General features: G+C 39.0%; 1 protein-coding gene across 1 annotated transcript in view; it reads left to right on the forward strand.

Moving 5' to 3' along the window:
* The window catches only part of LOC131369536 (lipoxygenase homology domain-containing protein 1-like), a 53,219-nt gene that overhangs the window by 9,668 nt on the left and 19,811 nt on the right, over positions 1 to 23,740 (forward strand). The window contains exons 9-34 of the mRNA XM_058416291.1: positions 248 to 383; positions 814 to 974; positions 1,130 to 1,216; positions 1,300 to 1,435; positions 2,179 to 2,333; positions 3,130 to 3,290; positions 4,419 to 4,495; positions 4,633 to 4,829; positions 5,059 to 5,251; positions 5,642 to 5,802; positions 7,724 to 7,900; positions 8,025 to 8,163; positions 8,242 to 8,393; positions 8,965 to 9,098; positions 9,329 to 9,471; positions 15,297 to 15,401; positions 15,517 to 15,645; positions 16,807 to 16,971; positions 18,139 to 18,320; positions 19,354 to 19,470; positions 19,633 to 19,795; positions 20,497 to 20,651; positions 21,497 to 21,706; positions 22,573 to 22,711; positions 22,824 to 23,029; positions 23,504 to 23,689. Coding sequence (XP_058272274.1) covers positions 248 to 383; positions 814 to 974; positions 1,130 to 1,216; positions 1,300 to 1,435; positions 2,179 to 2,333; positions 3,130 to 3,290; positions 4,419 to 4,495; positions 4,633 to 4,829; positions 5,059 to 5,251; positions 5,642 to 5,802; positions 7,724 to 7,900; positions 8,025 to 8,163; positions 8,242 to 8,393; positions 8,965 to 9,098; positions 9,329 to 9,471; positions 15,297 to 15,401; positions 15,517 to 15,645; positions 16,807 to 16,971; positions 18,139 to 18,320; positions 19,354 to 19,470; positions 19,633 to 19,795; positions 20,497 to 20,651; positions 21,497 to 21,706; positions 22,573 to 22,711; positions 22,824 to 23,029; positions 23,504 to 23,689 — 3,966 coding nt within the window. The remainder of the gene's footprint in view (positions 1 to 247; positions 384 to 813; positions 975 to 1,129; positions 1,217 to 1,299; positions 1,436 to 2,178; positions 2,334 to 3,129; positions 3,291 to 4,418; positions 4,496 to 4,632; positions 4,830 to 5,058; positions 5,252 to 5,641; positions 5,803 to 7,723; positions 7,901 to 8,024; positions 8,164 to 8,241; positions 8,394 to 8,964; positions 9,099 to 9,328; positions 9,472 to 15,296; positions 15,402 to 15,516; positions 15,646 to 16,806; positions 16,972 to 18,138; positions 18,321 to 19,353; positions 19,471 to 19,632; positions 19,796 to 20,496; positions 20,652 to 21,496; positions 21,707 to 22,572; positions 22,712 to 22,823; positions 23,030 to 23,503; positions 23,690 to 23,740) is intronic.

Raw genomic sequence — 23,740 nt, forward strand, 5'->3', positions numbered from 1 at the left:
TGCATGTCTTGCTCTGTGTAAATACATTTTTTAAGCATACATTAAAGAAAGTCAGCTATTTTTGTGTAACTAAAATTCATTTTATGTACTGTTTAAATGAAAATAAAAATATTTACAATTGTCATTTGCCTTCCTATGAAATCAACTGAGATTGCCTGGGTCAAGGGGAAAGAACATTAAAAAGGATACGTAAGCTAATATAATGCGTAGGCGTTCTACTTCTACTGTCTTTTTCTGTTTTTCTCAGGTGACAGTGTATTGCCCTTTTACAGGGATTGAGCAGGTTTTCCCATGTCGTCGCTGGTTGGATGAAGATGTTGGAGATGGTTTGGTAGAGAGGGAGATGTATGAAATGGTGTCATTGCGCAAATGCAAACTGAAGAGTGAGATTGTGCTTTTCTCTAGAATCATCCACACACAGTTTCTATCTGTTGACATACACTTGCCCAAGTATTCTATCAATATAGCTCATTTATTGATAATGTCAGATTTCTGCTCGAATACGTGAATCATTGCGGGTTTAGAACAACTACTTGTTGATTATTCTGGAGCAATAAGACAATGTTATGATTTTCATCATAATTTTTTCATTGTAGGTTTGGTTTTGAGCATCTGGCATAACTATATTTTTTTATTCATATAAATAGAAAAAAAAGTCTCACTAAATCCATTACAAACAAAATCAACATGGTTTTTTCAGTCAATATTCTTTAGTGGCTCAGTTGAACGAGTTCAAGAAACATGTTACATGTTGTTAATTCTGACTAACATTAAAGTACATGGAAATAAACACACTTTTTGTTTGTCACATAGAGTACCAATGGTCACTATGGATCTTTACATCGGATATGAAAGGAGCCGGAACAGATGCACAGATATTTATACAAGTGTATGGGGAAAAGGGCAAGAGTGATGAGATGAAGCTGGAGAGCAAATCAGACAGCTTTGAGCAGGGCCAATGTGACAAGTTTCTGGTACTGAAAATTACCTGTTCCACTATTATTATTATTATTATTATTATTATTATTATTATTAATATATTACATCTGTAGTTCAGGTGTGCATTTATTATGTGTGTATTATGTATTATATACATGTAACAATATTTTCCCATGCTGGGGTGTGGTAGATTTTGATGCCTGAAATTGGGAAGATAAGGAAGTTGAGAATTTGGCATGAGAAGAGACACCCGTTCTCCGGCTGGCATCTAGACAGAGTGAGAATGACTTTTTGCCTATTAATTTCCAAAGAATTCCTTTGTTGTATCCGTGCTGACTTTAATGTGTGTTTATGCATCAGGTTACTATAATGAACATGTTGACCAGGGAGAAATATAACTTTGCTTGTAATCGTTGGCTGGACATCAATGAAGATGACCAGGAGATCATCAGAGAACTGCCAGCTACAGGAGCCCATGTTCCAGAGCCACTGCCATGTAAGAGAACCATAAACTACCACTGACTGTATATTCTGCTGTCAACTTTCAGAAGCCCAATGTGGTGATATATATCCATCCATTCATCCATTCTCTACACCACTTAGCCTTCTGGGTTGTGGGGAACCTGGAGCCTATCTAGGAGACTTGGGGCACAAGACAGGGTACACCCTGGACACTATGCCAGTCTATTGCAGGGCACAATTGCACACTCACTCTCACACCCATTCACACACTACAGACAAGTTAGAGATGCCAATCAGCCTGCAACGCATGTCTGTGGACTGGGGAGGAAACCCTGAGACATGGGTAGAATATGCAAACTTTACACACATGGTGGAGGCGGGAATTGAACCCAGAAACCCTGGAGGTGCCAGACAAGCCTCTATGACCCCCTTGGTGATATATAGCTGGTGTGAAAAGGCAGAGTTACATAGTAATAGAACAGACAGCACTCAGGAATTGTAATAGTAGCACTGGAAATGAATGGGCAAAATCTATGCACCTGAAAGTACATTATTGGACAAAGGAAGCTCAGGTATGGTGACCTAGCTAACAGACAATTTTCTAAACACTGTCAATGTACTTTAACTTGCCTGTGGCATTTGACTGGGGAAAAAACAGCAAGAAATAATTGATTCTCACCAAGCTTATCAGCTAAATATTCACTTTACTACTTGTTAACACATTTGGTGATGGAAAGTTAATTTTTTGTGTTACTGTACCATTATTTCTTCTTTCAGTGGTGAAATATCGAGTCACTGTCTGCACGGGGAATGTAACTGGCAGTGGGACAGACGCAAGTGTGTATATGAGCTTGGTTGGAGACCTGGGGGACACTGGAGAAAGATTCATGTTTATGAGCAAAACCAACGTCAACAAGTTTGAGAAGGGCAACGTAAGTTATTTTCATGTTCAGTAGTCAGTTAAAAAAGTCACAACATGAGGTCACAACAAATTTTAAACAGTGAAAATGTTCATATGACTGTGTGAGTTACATTTTGAATGCAGTCCAAACATGCAGATGCCATGCATAGCTACATCTGTGAATTTGGTCGCACACATGAAGAGACTATTTTGTTTATAGTGATGTTAATGATGTTTAGATGCTGCATTTTGTGGATTGCACAATGGCTGATTTTTTAAAAGTTGCCGACCTTAAGAAACTACTATACTCTGCAGTTTGAAATTGAGAATTGTCAGACTTTGCTGCCCAAAAACCAGTCTTCAACCTTTCCAGACATTTCAGACTTGGACCCAATTAAAACCTCATTATATATTTATGCTTATGCTTATGTAACTGATGGTTGTTGCAAGTTAAAGCAATCAGTCTCTTATTTGTTGAAAGCACAATGTCGCCACATGTGTTTGAAGAAAGTACTATTATTTAAAAACACATGCATTTTAGGATTATTTTCTCAAAGAGAAAGTACATCATTCTTCCTGTACTTTGTCTTTGTTATGTGTAGCACCTTCATCAGAATCAGAGATCCAAAAAAGGACAGATTTTATCTTATAACCAGACATTTAGGAGTGACATCTTTTGTCTCTCTTCTTTTGTCAAGATAGATCAACTGACATGAATTTAGCAACTACAAACAAAATACCAAAGCATACCAAATATTTGCTATATTGTTAAAAATGCATTACATCCAGGCATTAAACGGTCTTTTTTCTCACTCTCTATGCCTTAGGCAGATGAATTTGTGATAGAGGCTGTATCACTCGGCACCCTAAGGAGGGTGAGGATTGGTCATGATGGCCGGGGTGGAGGTTGTGGTTGGTTCTTGGATAAAGTGCTGATCAGAGAAGAGGGTCAACCAGAGTCCACCAATGTGGAGTTTCCCTGTAACAGGCAGGTCAACTATCCTATCACATTGTTATGAAACAATTGTTCCCATGTGAAAATTTTTCATATGGAATGTGTGCAAGAAACTGTGTGAAAAGGGCTATAGAAATAGATATAGATATAGAAATAAGGATATGTATGACTATAGGTGCCTATGGAAATGTGTGTGTGTCTGGACCTGTGACTGCATAGAGTATGTGGTGGACAGCATGGCTTTATTACTGTAAGACCTGTAGTATTATAAAGTTAAAGGATAAACAGGAATATCACTACATACAGCAAATGAAAAACGAAAAAGTATTGCCTGAATATCACTGGATATTTTTGTTCCATAAGGAGAGTCAAAGTAGACAGCATTGGAGCCAGAGTCTGAAAGATTTGAGTATCAATCAATTCATCAACCATGTTCTGATAAATATACACAGATGACAGAAAATAAAAAAAGACCAAATCTCCAAATCTCCCAGCTGAACTGAAATTTGAGCTTAACCCTATGCAAGTTCACATCTAGAACATTTTGGACATTCTGTATTGTGCTGTCACTATCACAACCATCACAACCCAAACTGAGGGAATATTTTTGGAAGAATGGTTTCTATAAGTTCAGTGCAGTTCCAGAGACTTGTATAATCATTGGTGTAGGCCCTGTAATCAAAACAGCTACCAACTTATAAATATTTGTGTGATCTGTCTGTCAGTAGAGGTGTGTATGTGCATCAGAAGGAGAGAGAGAGAGCGAGTGAGAGGCTGTGCGTAGGTGTGAGAGTGGTGTTTAAGTCCTTATGTAGATGAGGAAACAGTGCCTGGTTACTAATGGAGACTAAACGACGGAAACACGATGCGCTGGAAACACTAGCTAGACCAGAGGATAGTGTTGAGTTACAAACACTCACACTCTCTCTGTCTCTCTATCTTCCTCTGTCACTCTCTGTCTCTCAGACACACACACACTTGTAATTTTAACCTCAATAACCAAAATGAAACATAGATAGATAGATAGATAGATAGATAGATAGATAGATAGATAGATAGATAGATAGATAGATAGATAGATAGATAGATAGATAGATAGATACAACCACAAATAGTGTCATGCAACACTCTGTCTTTATGTCTGCATCTCTTACTCTGTAGATGGTTGGATCGTAATGAAGATGATGGGCAAATAGTGCGCGAGCTGGTGCCCAGTGCAGATGGCCAACGCTTGTTCAGTGAGTTCACACACACACACACACACACACACACACACACACACACACATACACACACACACACAATCTTTTTTACCATCTAGCCCATTGACAAAATCAACAATTTAAATGTATGTGTGTGTGTGTGTGTTTTAAAGATGTGAGTTACCACATCGCAATAAAAACAGGCAGCATTAGCGGTGCAAGCTCGGACTCAAAAGTCTTCGTTAAACTCTATGGTGAGAAAGGCGACACCAATAAAATCCTGCTCGTTGCCTCAGATACTAGCCACAATAACTATTTTGAGACCGGCCAGACTGACATCTTCACTGTGGAGACTGTTGACCTTGGCAAGGTGAATTTTTATGGCTTTAAAATCTTTAATTTGACTAAATTAAAACTCTTTGTGTTTCACTTTATACATTTCTTTGTATCAACGTGGTATATAAAATATGCATACTAATTCTGATTAACTCAATTAGCTGCAATTTCCTTGTGTCTATGTGCTGTGACTAAAGTGTTGTTGTTTTTTTTTTTACTGAATCTGTGTGTTGCCCTTGGCTCCCTGTGGGCGTGACCTGCAGATAAATCGACTCCTGATTGGCCACACAAATGAGGGCCTGCAAGCAGGTTGGTTCCTGGACAGTGTGTTGATCTGGGTGCCAGTACACGGCCTTCAGTATATGTTCCCCAGTCACCGCTGGCTCTGCAAAGACGAGGCTGATGGCAAAGTGGAGGTTGAGATCTACCCAAGTGAAATACTGGATATTGAAAAATGTACATGAATGCACTCATAAACACACATATACACACAAACACACACACACACACAAAAACAGACACTAGTGGGATTACTGATGATGGCATAGTACATAATGTGATACAAATATTAGAAACAATTCAATCCTTAGCTTTATTTTATATAGATAGAAACTTAGTGCCCACTCTTTTCTCCACACTTGAATGGGCTGAATGCACAATTCCTTGCCAGGGATCAACTGGGAGACTGTAAATCAAAACACTATAATACTAAATACTACAATCCAAATGCTTTCCAAAAAATGCTACCAAATTAGCAATTAAACTTCTGGTATTCTTTTGTGTGCCAAGATGGATTACACAAAAGAGTAGTTAGATTGTTAACTGATATGTGCTTTGTGATTGCAGTAATTAACTACGAGGTGACGGTTGTGACAGGGGAAGTTTTTGCAGCTGGCACTGATGCCAAAGTGCTTCTGCAGATCTATGGTGAAGAGGGCAAGACTGAAGTCATTCAGCTCAAAAGCCGCTCAAACAACTTTGAGAGAGGTACCACCGAGATCTTTAAGGTGTGTGAGCATGTGTATTACCTGTGCACAAACCTCAAGATGCCAAATAGGGTGAAGGTAACTGAGTCTTCTGTTTTTATTTCTTAACTAGTAAGAATCTGAGCACCTTTTATAAGGGCCAAATTGTAATGTCTAGACAAGTGGGTTAGAGCATTCCTGAAACAGGTCTTGTGGGGTGTTGCCAGTATGCAGTGGATAGTACCTACCAAAATTGGTCCAAGAATGTACAACCAGTGAACCCACTGACGGTTGCCCAAGACTCAGTTATGCACCTGGGGAGTAAAGGCTGGTCCATCCAATCCCACAGAAGAGCTACTGTAGCACAAAATCCTGAAAAAGTTCATGAAGTCTATGAAAGAAAGTTTTCGGTTTTCAGCTGTGTATGGGGCTGTGTAGCTGCAAACCAGTCAGAGTACCCTGTCCACTACCGAAAAAGCCTACAATGGCAATGATCATCAGAATTGTGGAAGAATGGAAGAAGATGTCCTTTTCCATCATTTTCTTTCGTATTGTGGATGGCCTGGTTCATGTGCATCACTTACCTGTGGAAGCTGCTTTGAGACAATGTCCATTGTTAAAAGCACTAAACAAATAAAATTCAACTGGACAAAGGGAAGCTGGTGAAGGCAGTGTTTTTTTGGGGCAATGTTGTGCTGGGAAACTGTGGGTCCTGACATGGTTCACTGGTGGACAGCCCGTGACCAAGGGGACTGCTGTTGAGCCTGGATCCTTTCAAGGTTTCTTCTTCATATCATCTCAGGTAGTTTTTCCTTGCCACCGTTGCCTCAGGCTTACTCATTAGGGATGTTAAGGATAAATAGTGATTTTAAACTTTATCATTTTTTTCTGTTTCTATACTTCTGGAAACTAGCTTTCATTATAAAAAAAAAATTGAATTGAATTGAAATGAACTGAATTTCTTTGGCATCTACCACCTACCTAAACATTATTTCAGACTAAGTACACCCCTTCATGAAGACTTGGCTTCCAAATTCCACAGGTCACAATTCAACTGAGCATCTGTTGTATGTGCTGGGCAAACAAGTCAGATTCATTGAGACCCAACATGCAACTCAAAGGTTTAAAGGATCTGCTGCTAACATCTTTGTGCAAGGCCTTCAGAGGCCTTGTGGAATCCCTGCCTTAATGGTTCATAGATGTTCCGGCAGCACATGAGGATACACAATATTATGCAGGTGCTTTTAATATTGCGGCAACTACAACTGCAAAAGTTACACCACTTTTGTCTCACCAAGTGTGATGGGCAGACTCGTGGTTATCGTTGAAGGAATGGATGTTGAAGCAATCGTATCGGGTGTGTCATAGCATCATCAAACTGAGATGGTTGTCATTGCAGGTAATCCAGACGTGACCTTCCAGAATGACAATGCCACCAGCCATACTACTCATTCTGTGCATGATTTCCTGCAGGACAGAAATGTCAATGTTATGCCATGGCTAGCTAAGAGCACAGCTCTCAACCTCAGTGAGCAAGTCTAACTTGTTTGATCAATCAAAGGGTGATGGCTAGAAATGTTCCCCCAGAAATGTCTAGCAACTTTAAAAAACTTTGGTGGAAGAGTGGGGTAACATCTCACAGCAAGAACAGGCAAATCTGCCACTGCAGTACTTGTGGCCACACAATACTCACTGTAAATTTTGATATTGACCAACATCCTAGGTTCAAGGACTATTTATTCCATTTTTGTTTTTTCTGACATGTTTATGGAACTTGTTCAGTTTATGTCTCAGATTTAATCTTTTTATGTAGATTATTTGCAATTATTTAGACATATAAAGTTTTCTGGAAATAGAAGTTGAAAGTTTCTTTTTGTTGAGTATACATATTTAATTGTCATCTACACCAATGTTTAGCATATTTGTTCCTGACATCTATGCCACTTTTTTCCTCCCATTTTAGATTGAGGCTCTGGATGTGGGGCGAGTCTATAAGATCCGTATTGGGCACAATGGAGCAGGATTAGCTCCTGGCTGGTTCCTGGAATATGTTGAAGTGAAACGACTCATCATGGCCATGGTAAAGCCTGAGAAGAAAGAAGAGGAGAAGAAAGACAAGAAAAAGAAAAAGAAGAAAAAGGTACATTTATGAACATAAATTATTTGAGCTTTAAAAGTTTTTCTAAGACAACTAAGATTTCAGTCCATCAAAAACTGTCTCTCTGGTTCTTTCTTCATCCCTCCCTCCTTTTATTTGTGTCTAGGATGATGATGAAGATCCAGGTGAACTAAAAGAGGTGGTGAAGACATTCCACTTTCCTTGCAACCGGTGGCTTGCTCGGGATGAGGAGGATGGGGAGATTGTGATAGAGTTAATGGCAGAAGATTATGAAGATCTGGAGGGTATGGAGAGGGAGAGAGAGAGGGAGTGGGAGAGAGAGAAATAGAGTATATTTTTCTATTTGTGTGTTTGTTTTCCAGAAAACACATATGAGGTCTATGTATATACCGGCACCATGTGGGGAGCTGGGACAGATGCAAATGTCTACATCAATATCTATGGCGAGATGGGGGACACAGGCGAGAGGAAGCTGCGCAAATCCAACCATTTCAATAAGTTTGAACGTGGACAGGTGACTGAAAAAATTATCTTATTTTGATTTTTATAGTAATACGCTATTTATATAAAATGCCCAAGTATGCAAGTACACTTGCAAATTTTCTTTTCGGTTTAACTGAGTGGCTTTAGTTGCTTAGCAAAACGTAAACAATGAATAGCCTAATCTTAGAAAATGATCCTTTGAGCCTTGAATCTGAATCACTCTAGGTAAAATCAGTGACTCTTGTCTACTATTCACTAGTGATAATAGTGTCTACTAGTGATAATTTCAAATTTTACACTGATGCTCTAAATGTAATTTCTCACCATTACATTTAAATGTATGCATCAATTAGGACTATACCCAATATACCTATTTTTTAACAAAAATCTAGACAATACCAGTATGTCTGCATGTCATTACCTTGACAGGAGTCCATAGAACCATAGATTCAGCTATGTCTCTAATATGTATATCTTTGGCTAGCACACACACATTAAAAGCCACATATGCAAGCCTATTCAGACACATTATAAATACAATCACAATAACCAAAACAAACAAACACGCATATGATGCCAGTTTGACATTTGACCTCTCTCAGGTGGATGTGTTCACCCTCATGGCAATGGATCTGGGGCAGCTGAGGAAGCTGCAGATTCGCCATGACAACAAACAGGCCAGTGCAGGATGGTACCTGGAGCGGGTGGAAATTGTAGACATGAAGGAAGAGACGACGTAAGCATGTCTCTCAAATATGCATATGAAAGCAATAGGACACATGTTTACAATCACAATTACACAATCTTGTGTCTTGAGGAGGTGCTTCTACTGACATTTTCAGTACAATGGCACCACAGAAAGTCCATTAAAGACCTATCTGTCCTACTAATAGACACACCCACTTATTTACAGTCAAATTTAAACAAATTTTCGACACTGCATTTAGGCCTTTGGATGTGTTTCAGGTATTTTTTCCCCTGTCAGAGATGGCTAGCAGTGGATGAAGACGACGGACAGTTAGCCCGTGAGCTAGTACCAGTGGATGAGGCTTTCATGATGAGGGAATCTGACGAAGGATCTCCAGCACAGCTTGGACTTGAACAGAAAGGTCAGCCCATAGATCCCCCAGCAAAGCCATATAAAGCATCACAGGAGAGTTTAATTTAAAAAAATACTAATTGTTATTTGCCAATTGGCCTCATATTCAATAAAATTCAATTTTATATGTTTAGTGCTTTTAACAATGGACACTGTCACAAAGCAGTTTAAGAGGAATATATAAATTATGAACAATGAACAAGCCTGCAGTGACAAAAAAGAGTCAAAGAAAAACTCTCTGATACAGAGGAACCAGATTCAAAAGTAAACCCATCCGGGTGACACTGTATGTTGTATTTATTTAAGAAAATCACTCCTGTACTATATGTTTAAAAAGTGCAAAGTTCATTCTAGTTAAACATGAAATCTGTCTTGTTGAATTTATCAGCTGTTCACTGATGGAGACTTGAGTGCTTATCTGATTGTAGCAATTGCAATCCAAAGCCATCTCCATGGTTTCCAAGTGGCACTATCCACAGCAGTCCCATTTATCTCCATACAGACGATGTGAGGCCATCCTCAGCTGCACTGAGTACCTCCAAGTGATGAGATTTCAAACAGAAGTAGGGCATCAGGATGGATTAGGCGAACAGACAGACAGACAGGCAGAAATGGTTAAGGGTCTCCAGATCTACACCACCAGATGTACCAAAGAAAAAAACTCTTCACAAAAGAGAAAGTTCTGCCCCATGCTGTAGCCTTTAGTACGTAAGGTACCAACAAATAGCCTGCACCTTTTGATCAAAGCAGGCAAAGCAGAACATGCAAAAGAATTAAATTAAATTAAAAAAAAAGTTCACTCAGACACTGTGGTGCAAAATCATTCAATGCTTTATAACTCTAGCTGGTGCTTTCTGGACTATCTGGAGCTTGTTTATGCATTTTTGGAACATCCAGACAGTAAGGCGTTCCTAGTTTTACTGCATTGTTTAGTCACATCCTAGCAATATTTTGAATATATGAATGAAGACTTTGCTAGTAACATGATCTATGGGAGCTTCAAATGAAAGAGTCAATAATCATCAGGGTCTTCTAATGCTGAACATGATGAAACAGAAAGGCCAAAGTTAATTAGTCCGAAAGCTTACTTCTGTCTTCTCAGAATTAAGTAGGTGGACATTATTAAGGCAGTCACTATCTAATGTCCTTTACACATTTCTTAACTTTATTAAGCTGGTGCTCAACTGGCTTTGCTGAAACATACTGTGTGTCATCAGCATATATGCGAAGAAAGAATTTCACTGTGCTGTAATGTATATGTGACAAATAAAGGCTGTTTCGAAACAGTGGAAGCTAATCCCATATTTGCCTAATTTTATCCAGCTGTTACAAATAAAAGGGAAAAAGCTTAAATCAGAACCTTGCGGAACATCAGTCCTTACTAATAACAATCAAAAAAGACCTAAGCCAGAAGAAGGCTGTTCCTGTAACTCCAACAACACTTTCAAGCCTGTAAAGGAGAATAGTATGATCAGTGGTGTCAAAAGCTGTACTATGGTAAAGCAGGTCATTTACCACTTCAGCCAATGCTGTCTCTGTGCTATGATGAGGCCTAAATCCTGACTGATACATTTCATGAATGTTATTGCTTTGTAAGATTAGCTGCTGTGTTGCAACCTTTTCTAGGGTCTTGGAGATAAAGGTGAGGTTTGATATTGGCCTATAGTGGGACAGCTGACAGAGATCGAGGTCAGTTTTTTTTTTTTTTTGATCGAGGGCTTGTTTAAAATATTTAGGGCCCTTGGCCAGTGAAAAGGGAAGATTTTTATTAATGTTAGCAAAGGTTTGATTGCTCCTGGAATTATCTGTTTGAAGGAATATGTAGGTAAGGGATTTAGTACGCAGGACTAGCTGCCAATCGGTCTGGTTTTAAATTTCTAGTCTGGATTGTTCGCCTGAAAAATTAAGTCATTGCTGCTGCATGTTGATGGCTCCATGTTCCTGCTGTGGTTTTATTTTTAGCTTATTTTGATACAGTATTAATGAAAAAATAGGATTATTTTTTTAAAAAATCAATTAGGGTTGAGTGATACACTGATCTAGCATCCACTAAGAGATTTCTGTCACTTAAGAAGCTCTCCTTCCATGATGCAAAAAAACCCCTATTATTTTAGTTTGACACCACTTACATTCTAATTTCCTAGTTGTCTGTTTTAGACGTGTGTGTGTGATTGTTATACCAGGGTGCTAGGTTTTTCTCTTAGACTATTTTTCTTTTAAGTGGAGCTACATTATCTAGAATGTAACAAAACATTGTCTCTAAATAGTCTGTGTAAATTCTTTGGTGTTTAAATGTGTTGAATTTATGTCTAGGTTTTTTGTGACACCTACATTATCATCCTAAATGACTGCAATGCTTCCTCTCCTGCTAGTTAGGTGAGGCTGATGAATAAAACTGTATCCGAGCTGACCAGCTTTATTTAATGCTACATATTCATTTAGTTTATTCCACATTTCTATTAAACACAGTATATTAATTTTATGAACAGTAAGTAAGTGGTTTTGATGTAAGAAATCTAATATTTAACAGTCCTACATCAAAAGAGTTCAGCTCATAGGTGCTGGCTGTTCATTCACTATGATCTAATATTTTGCTAATCAGGTCACTAAAACAAACTCTCTGAGTGTTTTTATATTTTCGTTTAGCTCAGGGACTAGACACTGTCTTAAAATTGTGGAAACTGTTGGCAACTCTTTGCAGATAGCAGACAGACTGGTTAGCCTGCTTGTCTGCTCACTGGTCTTGGCTCTAGATTGTCCATTATTCACTAGGCTTGTTCTGAAACTATGTGCTATGCTGTAAGAAATGATAGCAGCACATTCCCAAGTGGAAGGGACACTGTCCTGCTCCAATTATCTATAAAGCCCTTATTGTTTTCAGAGCTCCATCAGGACATCAAGCAGTTCAGTGACTATAATCTTCTGTAAGCAAATTTCTATGCCACATTGAGATGGTGCCAAAGCATCAGACATTGCCTTCTCTAATTTGCACACCTCTACTATAGTAGCCTCAGTAACCACTGACAAAGGAATATATCATTAGCTCCTACATGAAAAACTACTTTTGAAAACCTATGCCTACACTACCAGTCAAAAGTTTGGACACACCTTTTAATTCAATGTTTTTTGTTTAGGGATTTATTTTCTACATTCTAGAACAATACTGGAGATTTCAAAACTATGAAATAACACACATGGACTTAAGTAATCCATATGTAATGACAACAAAAAACAGTCAGTTGTTATTTTAAGACATGAAGGTCAGGTGTTCTGGAATAGTTCTTGCAAGAACAGTATTGTCAAGTGCATTTGCAAAACCCATCAAGCACCATGATGAAACTGGCTCACATGAAGACCATCCCAGTAAAGCAAGACCAAAACTTACCTTAGAGGAGAAGTTCATTTAGAGTTACCAGCCTCAGAAATCACCAATTAACAGCGCCTCAGATTAGAGCCGTTATGAAGGCTTTACAGAGCATCAGTAGCAGATACACTATATTGCCAAAAGTATTCGCTCACCCATCCAAATAATCAGAATCAGGTGTTCCAATCACTTCCATGGCCACAGGTGTATAAAATCAAGCACCTAGGCATGCAGACTGTTTTTACAAACATTTGTGAAAGAATGGGTTGCTCTCAGGAGCTCAGTGAATTCCAGCGTGGAACTGTGATAGGATGCCACCTGTGCAACAAATCCAGTCGTGAAATTTCCTCGCTCCTAAATATTCCACAGTCAACTGTCAGCTGTATTATAAGAACGTGGAAGTGTTTGGGAACGACAGCAACTCAGCCACGAAGTGGTAGGCCACATAAACTGACGGAGCGGGGTCAGCGGATGCTGAGGCGCATAGTGCGAAGAGGTCGCCAACTTTCTGCAGAGTCAATCGCTACAGACCTCCAAACTTCATGTGGCCTTCAGATTAGCTCAAGAACAGTGCGCAGAGAGCTTCATGGAATGCGTTTCCATGGCCGAGCAGCTGCATCCAAGCCATACATCACCAAGTGCAATGCAAAGCGTCGGATGCAGTGGTGTAAAGCACACCGCCACTGGACTCTAGAGCAGTGGAGACGCGTTCTCTGGAGTGACAAATCGCGTTTCTCCATCTGGCAATCTGATGGACGAGTCTGGGTTTGGCGGTTGCCAGGAGAACGGTACTTGTCTGACTGCATTGTGCCAAGTGTAAAGTTTGGTGGAGGGGGGATTATGGTGTGGGGTTGTTTTTCAGGAGCTGGGCTTGGCCCCTTAGTTCCAGTAAAAGGAACTCTGAATGCTTCAGCATACCAAGACATTTTGGACAATTCCATGCTCCCAACTTTGTGGGAACAGTTTGGAGCTGGCCCCTTCCTCTTCCAACATGACTGTGCACCAGTGCACAAAGCAAGGTCCATAAAGACATGGATGACAGAGTCTGGTGTGGATGAACTTGACTGGCCTGCACAGAGTCCTGACTTCAACCCGATAGAACACCTTTGGGATGAATTAGAGCGGAGACTGAGAGCCAGGCCTTCTCGTCCAACATCAGTGTGTGACCTCACAAATGCGCTTCTGGAAGAATGGTCAAAAATTCCCATAAACACACTCCTAAACCTTGTGGACAGCCTTCCCAGAAGAGTTGAAGCTGTTATAGCTGCAAAGGGTGGACTGACATCATATTGAACCCTATGGATTAGGAATGGGATGTCACGTAAGTTCATATGCGAGTCAAGGCAGGTGAGCGAATACTTTTGGCAATATAGTGTATATCTCAATATCAACTGTTCAAAGGACATTATTGTGTATTTTGGCCGCCTTCAGCATTGTTTTACAATGTAGAAAGAAATAAACATCAAGAAAGACCATGGGATTAGAATATGTGTCCAAACTTTTGACTGGTAGTGTATATCCAGCACCATGGCTCCCAGTATACACCTAACCAGTGCTGTTGGAGCCCCCTAAGGCCTAGCTAATTTCACATGACATAAGATTTCTCACTGAGAGCACGCCTTATAGACATATGAAGTGGAGAGGAGTGTTGATGCCATAGGCGAGCCTTAGCATTAGCTTTCTGGACAAGCTGATGTGGATGGTATCTGCTTGCTGTCTTTAGACAGAAAAAAGGCATTCTTTGAAAACAAATTGACTGTCAGATAAGTGGAAAGTGGGAAGTGGAAAGGGCAACAAACGAAAACGGCAGCAAAGAATTTTGAATGTATTATGTGCTGTAATTTATTCCAGTAGAAAAGAAAATTTAATCATTTCTTGGAGGAATTGGCCACAAATTAATGATTTTACTCAACATATTACAATATGTGTGGCATGGCAGTACATCATAGCTCCAGTTTATGTACATGCTTTTCTTGTGTCCATTTGTGTTTCCTCCTGGTTATTTGGTTTCCTCTAATCTCCTAAAAACATGCTGGAAAGTAGATTGGATCCACCCTAAAGGCACCGTGTAGTGTGTGTACGAAGAAGAGACTTGAGGCAGGTGGAGTTACAAAAGAGCTTCTGGCTCAATTTTATTTGTTAACAGAGCACTTTTTTAGTCACTACAAACCAAAAATTAGCACAACAGCTGATTTAATTTATCAGATAATAAGTACCCCTTCATGAATGCTAGTAAATAACCAATTGAAGCTTTCAAGAAAGATCCATGTTCTATCTAAGATTGTTTGTATCTTTAGGGAATATTACATTTTAATTTCTGCTTAAATATATAAATTATATATAAAAGTATCAGCATTTATTATTCCTGTATCCCTGTCACTATGTGTCAGCATAGTAATAGTCCGATATAGCTATATATGTTTAGAGTAACTGTGCTTTAATCACAATGTATTTTATGTGTGTGTTGCTAGCCATGTCGACTACATACACCATGCGAATAAAGACCGGAGACAAAAAGAATGCCGGTACTGATGCCAATGTATACACTGTTCTATTTGGGACAAAAGATGACACAGGTAAGCATCAACACTACATTGGTTAATGTGTGAAATGAAATGCTGTGGAGTGCTTGAAAAGAAATGGAACAGTATGCCATTTTTAAGAGTAGATTATGTATGTGTGTGTAATTAGGCATCATTAATCTGAAGGCCTCAAAGACTCATAAGAACAAGTTTGAGAGGGGTATGACCGATGAGTTCACTATAGAGGCAGTGGACCTCGGCAGCCTTAAAAGGATCCGCATTGGACACGACAATGCAGGTACACCCAGGCACACACACACATTCACTGGCACCTGCTCTACTGCTGCTTTACTTTGATTATATATAGTTGTGCACTATTGTAGACTATACCATTGTACAACAAGGTTATTACAATTAATATTTAGTTAATTGTCATAGTTAATATTAATATATAGATCCCCTATCTCCATGTACTTTGATGTTTTTATGCAGTATCGTCATGGTTATATATACTCATATGAAGGACACTGTAATTTTTACACTTGACATATTTGTAAAGTGGATAATTAATTCCAGTTAAACTCTCAATATAAATTTTGTCTTGTAAATGGGGAACAAAATTACAAAAAGTGGATCCTACTCTAACAATATGTGTAACGTGGTGGAAAGAATATAAGGGAAAGTGCAAAAAATAAACAAAAACATACAAAGTGTGGTTGTAGCAGCCATGGATAATCTCACTGGTGCTCTTTTCCTTTAACAAAGACATTATACAAATAATAGCATATCTGAAACTTAACGCATAGAAACCTGTGGTCCACAGCACATGTGTGTGGCGTATATGTAGACATATTATTTACATACATGAATATATTTTCTGTGTGCTTGTGTGTGCTTTGTGTATTTGCATGTCTTAACACTGTAACAAATCGCTGTTCTTTTTACAGCAAAAAACAAAAGTACATCATTTTCCTTATTATATTAATCAGGTGTATGAGCTTAGTTAATGAAACAGGATATAGTATGTACAGTATATTAGGTATATGATCTACTCTTTATTACAAGCCATGCAAATGAGAATTAGGCTTAGCATATATAGTTGAATTTCATAAAATGTAATACATTCCTAGCACTTATTAATGATGCATAACTATTAATGACTGTTTATGCAAATGCAGGCTGTCATAGACATATGCTAACAAAGTACATTTCAGCCTGTGGAAACATATGCATCATTAATAAAAATGCTACATGATATTTCTTGACCTTTGACTTCTAAAGCCAAATAATTAGATAGGAATTTATCCCTGCTCATTTATAGAAAGTTTCTCTTTCATGTTGAATCCCCTACATGTTGTAAATATTACAGACAATTATTTACAGTGTATGCGTGCATGCATATGTGTGTATGTGTGTGTGTGTGTGTTTTTGTATGCCTATCTGTGTGTGTGTGTATTAGGTAGTTCTCCTGGCTGGTTTTTGGACTGGGTGGAGATTGACGCTCCATCTCTGGGCCAGTGCTTATGTTTCCCGTGCGGGCGCTGGCTTGATAAAAAAGAAGATGATGGGGCCATTTTTAGAGATCTCTACCACAACAAGTTACAGACAAGACTATACACACCTTGTACGACACACACACACACACACACACACACACACACAAAGAAAGCAAACTTATTATGGTCAACATTCCTTGCTGGCAGTAAATGGTAACTGAAAAGTCATATAAAAACCAGTGAAAGCCAATTTTTGGGGTTCAGAATGTACAGAGTATGAAGTGTAAGTAAGTATAAGTCAGTTATATCAAAATTTCAAACTGTGAATATTAGGTATTGTTTCCTTTCCACATTTAGATGTACAACTTTGAACTAGCCCAAGTTCTAAATCTCATCCATAAGCCAAAGTGGGATAATAGTCATTATAGTTTTTACTTAAAAATGGCAAATTTAATTAGGAATTAGAACTACATTGGAAGTCCAGCATAAAATTTCATTTAAATGTGGAACTGAAATATTTCTATATTAAATGTAAAAATGTGTGAAAATCAGTATTTTAGCAAAACAGTTCTATATCTCAATTGCAATATCACACTGTTTATTCATTTAACAAAATTGTTTTCCGTAGACAGTACAGCATGTTTAAAAAACCTCCACCAGAAGCACTGGCCTATTGACCTCCAGTGAATCATGATGTCTATGGGCTTCTATAGCAGTGCAGGTGCACTGGGTTTTAATGGGAGACAAGAATAACACACACTGGACAACAGGCTTTTAATGTCATTCTCGGTCCTGCCCAGACACAGCTTCACTGGAGGTGAATGGGTGTGGTAGTTTCTGCATTAGTTTTACATATGATATTTGGGAGCTCTCTTAAAGGGGCAGAACCTTGTAATCACCTGCCAATCACTGGATATCCCAAACCGGCTGCAGTAGCCTGTCAGGAACATAAGGATTAACAATTTTACACAAATAATATAGTTGCTTATCATGCTTTTCAAACTTATCACTTTAATTGGTTAATATATTGTAAGCATATCGATTTTTTTTTTTTTTTGCATTTATTTAACATCTGTTAAATTCAGATTCTTCCCAACTTTTTTGAGTCTTTTTTAAATCAGACCAAGAAATGAACCCGATAGAAGATAACAAGCAGATATATGCATCAATAGCTGACACCTTTGCATCCCAAATTTTACAAACCACCTACTGCCACTGGTGTATATGTGTCTGTGAGAGAGAGAGGACTAATACTGTAAAAGCTCTCTTGAGTGACCTGAACTGTCATGTTCCAGATGTTCCATATGAGATTAAAATCTTCACCAGTGATATTTTTGCGGCGGGGACAGATGCTGATGTCTTCATTGTCCTATATGGACAGAATGGCATACGTACATCTCAAAAATCCCTCTGCCTCAACAAGAGAGAGAGGTGCATGTATTTTGAACGAGGAGCTGAGGATATGTTCATTGTAGAGGTAACACACACACACACACACACACCACACACACACACACACACCACACACACAAACTCAGGCACTTGATGATGGTCCAAGTATCAGACTGAACATACCGTGATTTTTTTCTGAACACGTTTTTTCTCCTGCAAAAAGTAGTGCATTTTCCCCTGTAAAACAACTCCCTGACAATTAAAATGTCATAATATTACATTTATGGCCTTTAACACACAGCCTTATCCAGAAAATCTTAGATTTATCTCATTTTATACAATTGAGCAGCTGAGGGTTAAGGGCCTTGCAGTGGCAGCTTGGGGATATTGTGATTTGAAGTCACTTCTATCTGATAAGTGGGCCAACATCTTAACCATTGAGCTTTCACTTCCTCAAGCTTGGGCTAATCCGCCATGCAGAACATTTTAAGCTTCTTTATATTTTTAGGTTTACAAACATGGGCTTCAATTCATTTGCATCTGAATTCAAAAGGTTTTCACTAGAGATAAAAACTGGAGGCAGAGATGATTAAAAAACATGAATAACCATTTATCTGTAGATTTCTGTGGAGGTATTTCTTTGGTCTTGTCTGAAATTCCTGGCAAATGCAAAGGTTTGGGTCTGAAATATACTGGTATTTACGTAATATACTCATGTAAGCCTCTTGGTAGTCCAGTGGCAGGATCCCACGCTCTCATTGCTGTGGCCTGGGTTTGATTCTGCAGGCAGGGCGCTAACCCAGCCACTGAATTCAGGGATCAGCCGAATGAACAACAACATAATATACTCACATGTGTTATGGCTCTAGATGAGTTTATTAGTATTTGTGCAGATCTTGTGTTACAAGATTTTTTCTCCATGGTGATGGATGACAAAGGGATTTTACATGCACACCAACCTTAATGGACATGGTTGAAAGCAACAACAGAATTTTAATAAATAAATTTCCAATATAACAATTAATTTTATTATTTATAAACAGTTCCAGTGTGATTAACTTTTTGTCGTCATGTGGGGCACAATGGGAATGAATGTACTGAGAATTTGTTCTCTGCAGCTGGAGGACATTGGTGACATCATTGAGAAAATTAGGATTGGTCATGATAATCGTGGAGTGAATGGGGGTTGGCATCTTGACAGAGTGGAGATCAGGAGACTGCTGAGAAAAGGAAAGGTAAAGAATTTTCTCTGTCTCAAAGCTGATCTAGCTGTAACCCAATGTGGCCTTTTGCTATTGTGGTACATACACACCAGTACCCAATATCAGATCCACCCACAACAGTTTATTGTGGACTATAAGTGTGTATATAAGTACTATATGTGTCTGTGTACGCAGGGCTCCGAGACAGCTATATTCCCATGCGAGAGTTGGCTAGCACACTCAGAGGAAGATGGTGAGACGATACGGGAGCTGGTCCCCTCTGATATCCTCATTGAGAAGTTGTCTCGAGATGGAACGCTCAAAAAAATTCAGACAGAAGTGGATGATGCACTAGAGAGTATGTAATATACAATACATATACAGAATTCATACATGCATACAAACATTACGTTGGTTTAATTCTTTACTGTGACTATACATAAACAAATCTCTGGTAAACATCTGTGAGATGGCACTGTGTATTCTGACAACTTTCTATCAGAACCAGCATTAACTTCTAAAGCAATTTGAGCAACAGTAGCTTGTCTGTTGGATCAGATCACACGGGTCAGCCTTGACTCCCCACATCCATCAATGAGCCTTGGCCGTCCATGACCGTCACCGGTTCACCACTGTTTCTTCCTTGGACCACTTTTGATAGATACTGACCAGGAACACCCCACAAGAGCTGCAGTTTTGGAAATGCTCTGTTCCAGTCGTCCAGCCATCACAATCTGGTCCTTGTCAAACTCACTCAAATCCTTACGCTTGCCCATTTTTCCTGCTTCTAACACATCAACTTTGAGGACAAAATGTTCACTTGCTGCCTAATATATCCCACCCACTAACAGGTGCCATGATGAGGAGATAATCAGTGTTATTCCCTTCACCTGTCACTGCAGACTTTTGTTGGCCAACCTGGAAGATAGCATCACTCTGGTTCCCTTCTCTGTGTGTGTGTGCGTGTGTGCGTGTGTGTGTGCGTGCGTGTGTGCGTGTGTGTGTGTGTGTGTGCGTGTGTGCGTGTGTGCATGTGTGCGTGTGTGTGTGTGTGTTCAGTTCATATATATTCAGTGACTGTGACCACGGGTGACGTGTATGGGGCAGGCACAGACGCAAATGTATTCATCACTATATATGGAGACATGGGGGATTCAGGAGAACGTAAACTCAGCCAATCGGAGAACAACAGGAACAAGTTTGAAAGAGGATCGGTAAGACACACAGCTGTTTCACTTGTGTTTCATGACTTCACTCTCAATCAATACAAGATACAAGTAATTGTTACACTCCCAGAACCTTTAATGCTAACCAGAGTTTAATATATAAATATTCCAGCTTTTTTAACCCACTGTTTAAAGACAAGGACTGTAGTGTATTTGCATTTACACTGGCTAAGGTTTTGCCAGAGAAAAACAAACTGGAACTGAAATCTCACTTAATGGAACATTCTACTCACTAACAATAAAGATCTTAGGATAACTGTCAGAAAAGTTTAGTTGTATCCAGCAGACCCACACATATAAGTTTGTAACACATAAACAAACATTTAAATAATTCACAATTTATGAAAAATAAAAGATTTTTTTTACCTAGTTCCCATTTTTACCTACTTACTTTTTGTATCATGCAGGCGCTACTGTAGGAGCTTCACTGTAAAAACTGCAAACTTTCTCAGAATCTCTGCTTTCAAACATGCGAGATTTTGACCAAAAGTACAGTATATGTCACCTATATATGTTTCCCAGTGTGCGCTATTGAGTTTTCATATCCACCTTGTGGTTAGGGTTTTTTTCCCAGGTACTCCGATTTCTTCCCCATATGTTGTAGGCTGACTGGCATTTCTAAATTGTGTGAATGTGTAAATGTGTGTATGATGTGTGTGTGTGTGTGATAGACACCAGGTGTCCTGTAATACTGTGTAGGACAAGCAGTACAGAAAATGTATGTATGTATGCATGGATGGATGGATCCATGTTATTCAACAAATAAGGACTATTTCAGACTAGCTAGTGGAGTGTCTTACCTACTGTTCTTTAACTTTCCTCTGATTGGTCAGGAGGACACATTCAGTATTGAAGCAGTGGATCTTGGTGAGGTGTTCAAGATCCGCATACGCCATGACAACAGCATGCTAAGTCCAGATTGGTATTTGGACCAGGTTGAGGTTGTGGACACGGATACGGATGAAGTGTTTCTTTTCCAGTGTGAGCGCTGGCTGTCTCGCAAGAAGGAGGACAAGTGCATTGAAAGAGTCTTCTATGTCAAGGTGTGTGTGTTTTAAAATGCATACCATCTTTCACTCTATATAAATGTATAGTGCAGTCAGGTAACATTTACAACATTCTTGTCTCTAGACTTCATCTCCATAGATTTGAATTGAAACAGTGGGCTTTAGTTATGACAAAAAAACTGAAGGCATGTGCAAAAATCAATATTATATTATTATACAGAGCTGGTGAATACCATATGGCAGCTCAAATCCAAAAGTTATATGAGGGGAAAATTTTCTTATTATGTAGCCAAATAAATGGATTTTCTGAGCTCCCCATTTAGATGCAAATGATCTGCATTTAGTTCATGCCTTCTAGGTTACAAGGCTTTTCTTGAGAGCAATTGTCTAAGAAGTTTTAGGCAATAGCCTGTAAACACAAAGAGTTGTCTTTAAACTCTAGTTATTTAAAAAACAACAACAACAACAAAAAAAACACCTAGATCCACCCCCATCTATTGCTTTACATTTTATTCATTTTTTTCCATCATATACAATGCCTTTACTCTGTATGCATAAATTAATGAAGCCACAAGACAAAGTCATGAAATCATAATGTGTGTGGATCCATGGCAGGTCATGCTTAGCATAATCAGGTCTGCTGGGATCAATACCTGTTAGTCGTAGGTGGCATGAGTGGTTTCTGGTGAAGGGAGTCACTTCCAGCCTTTTAGTGCTGTTAGCTTTTGCAATGAAAGGGGGAAAAAATCAGGGCCAAATGATTATATTTTTTAAATTATATTTATATTTAAATATAAATAACTAAATAAATATAAATAAATATATATAACTCTCTCACTCTAACTATGATCAGTGACTGAATGACTGAATCATTGTATAAGTGTGTATCTGTGGTTATATAGGGATTCACAGGAGAAAGAGAGAGTGCATTCTGCCCTATAAGGAAAGTGGCTACACTGGACAGCAACATGAATAAAAAGAGCAAAAAACGAGCCACTGAAGAGGAGGAGGAAGAAGAGGAGGAAGAGGAGGAACCCTCATGTGAGAGGACACCCACAGTATTCACATGGACACACAATGATACAATCATGGAAAAACTAATTCAAATACACTGTATGTCTGTTTGTGTGTGTGTGTGTGTGGTGTGTAATAGTGATACCGTATCACTTGACAGTGAAAACAGGCTCTGATCCTGAAGCAGGGACAAACAGCCGTGCTTATGTCATTATTAAGGGGTCAAAACAGAGGCAGACTGAGCTTATGTGGCTGGAGCTGGAAGGGAAGTGTGCCTTCACACCTCAGGCACTCGACTATTTTACCTGTTATGGTAGAGATGTAGGAGAGATAAAAAAAGTGGAGGTGAGAACATGCATACATGCACACAGTTAGTTCCCATTTCTAATTCTGAGTAATAATGATAATACTACAACTACTAGTACTACTACTACTACTAATAATAATAATAATAATGAGGATGATGTGGCTGAACCATTAAAACATATTGGTCTGTGAAAGCTGCCTTGTATCCAAACTATCACATGATCACAAATAACATCAGTGTGAATTAGAAACAATTTGCTACACTCAGTGAATAAAAAGCAAACAATCACTGCTTTGACTGTTATCCTTTTACATATTCCCTCTAAATTATCCGGCATTCTCAAGTGCACTTTGTGTAATGAGCTATAGCCTTTAGCCGGAACATTAACATCAGGGGCATTCTGAGTGCAGTTTATGCAACTAGTTTGAGAAATGAATAAATGCTATTGTTACCCACTGTAAATAGTAAAACAGTTTTTGTGTGTGTGTGTGTGTGTGTGTGTGTGTGTGTAGTTAGGTCATGATGGTGCCACCGCAGAAAGCTGCTGGTTTGTGGATGAGTTCACCGTTGCTGTGCCAACCAAAGGGATCATGTATGTTTTCCCCTGCAAGTACTGGCTGGCCAAAGATCGAGGGGAAGGGTTAACTGCACACGTGTTTAATGTCATTGATGCAGACACTATTGGCATTTCACGCAAGGTATACACCCAAACATTCACGCACACTCGCTTTCTCACACACTGAAACATT

The sequence above is a fragment of the Hemibagrus wyckioides genome, linkage group LG18, assembly GCF_019097595.1.
Source record: "Hemibagrus wyckioides isolate EC202008001 linkage group LG18, SWU_Hwy_1.0, whole genome shotgun sequence".
Lineage (NCBI taxonomy): Eukaryota > Metazoa > Chordata > Actinopteri > Siluriformes > Bagridae > Hemibagrus > Hemibagrus wyckioides.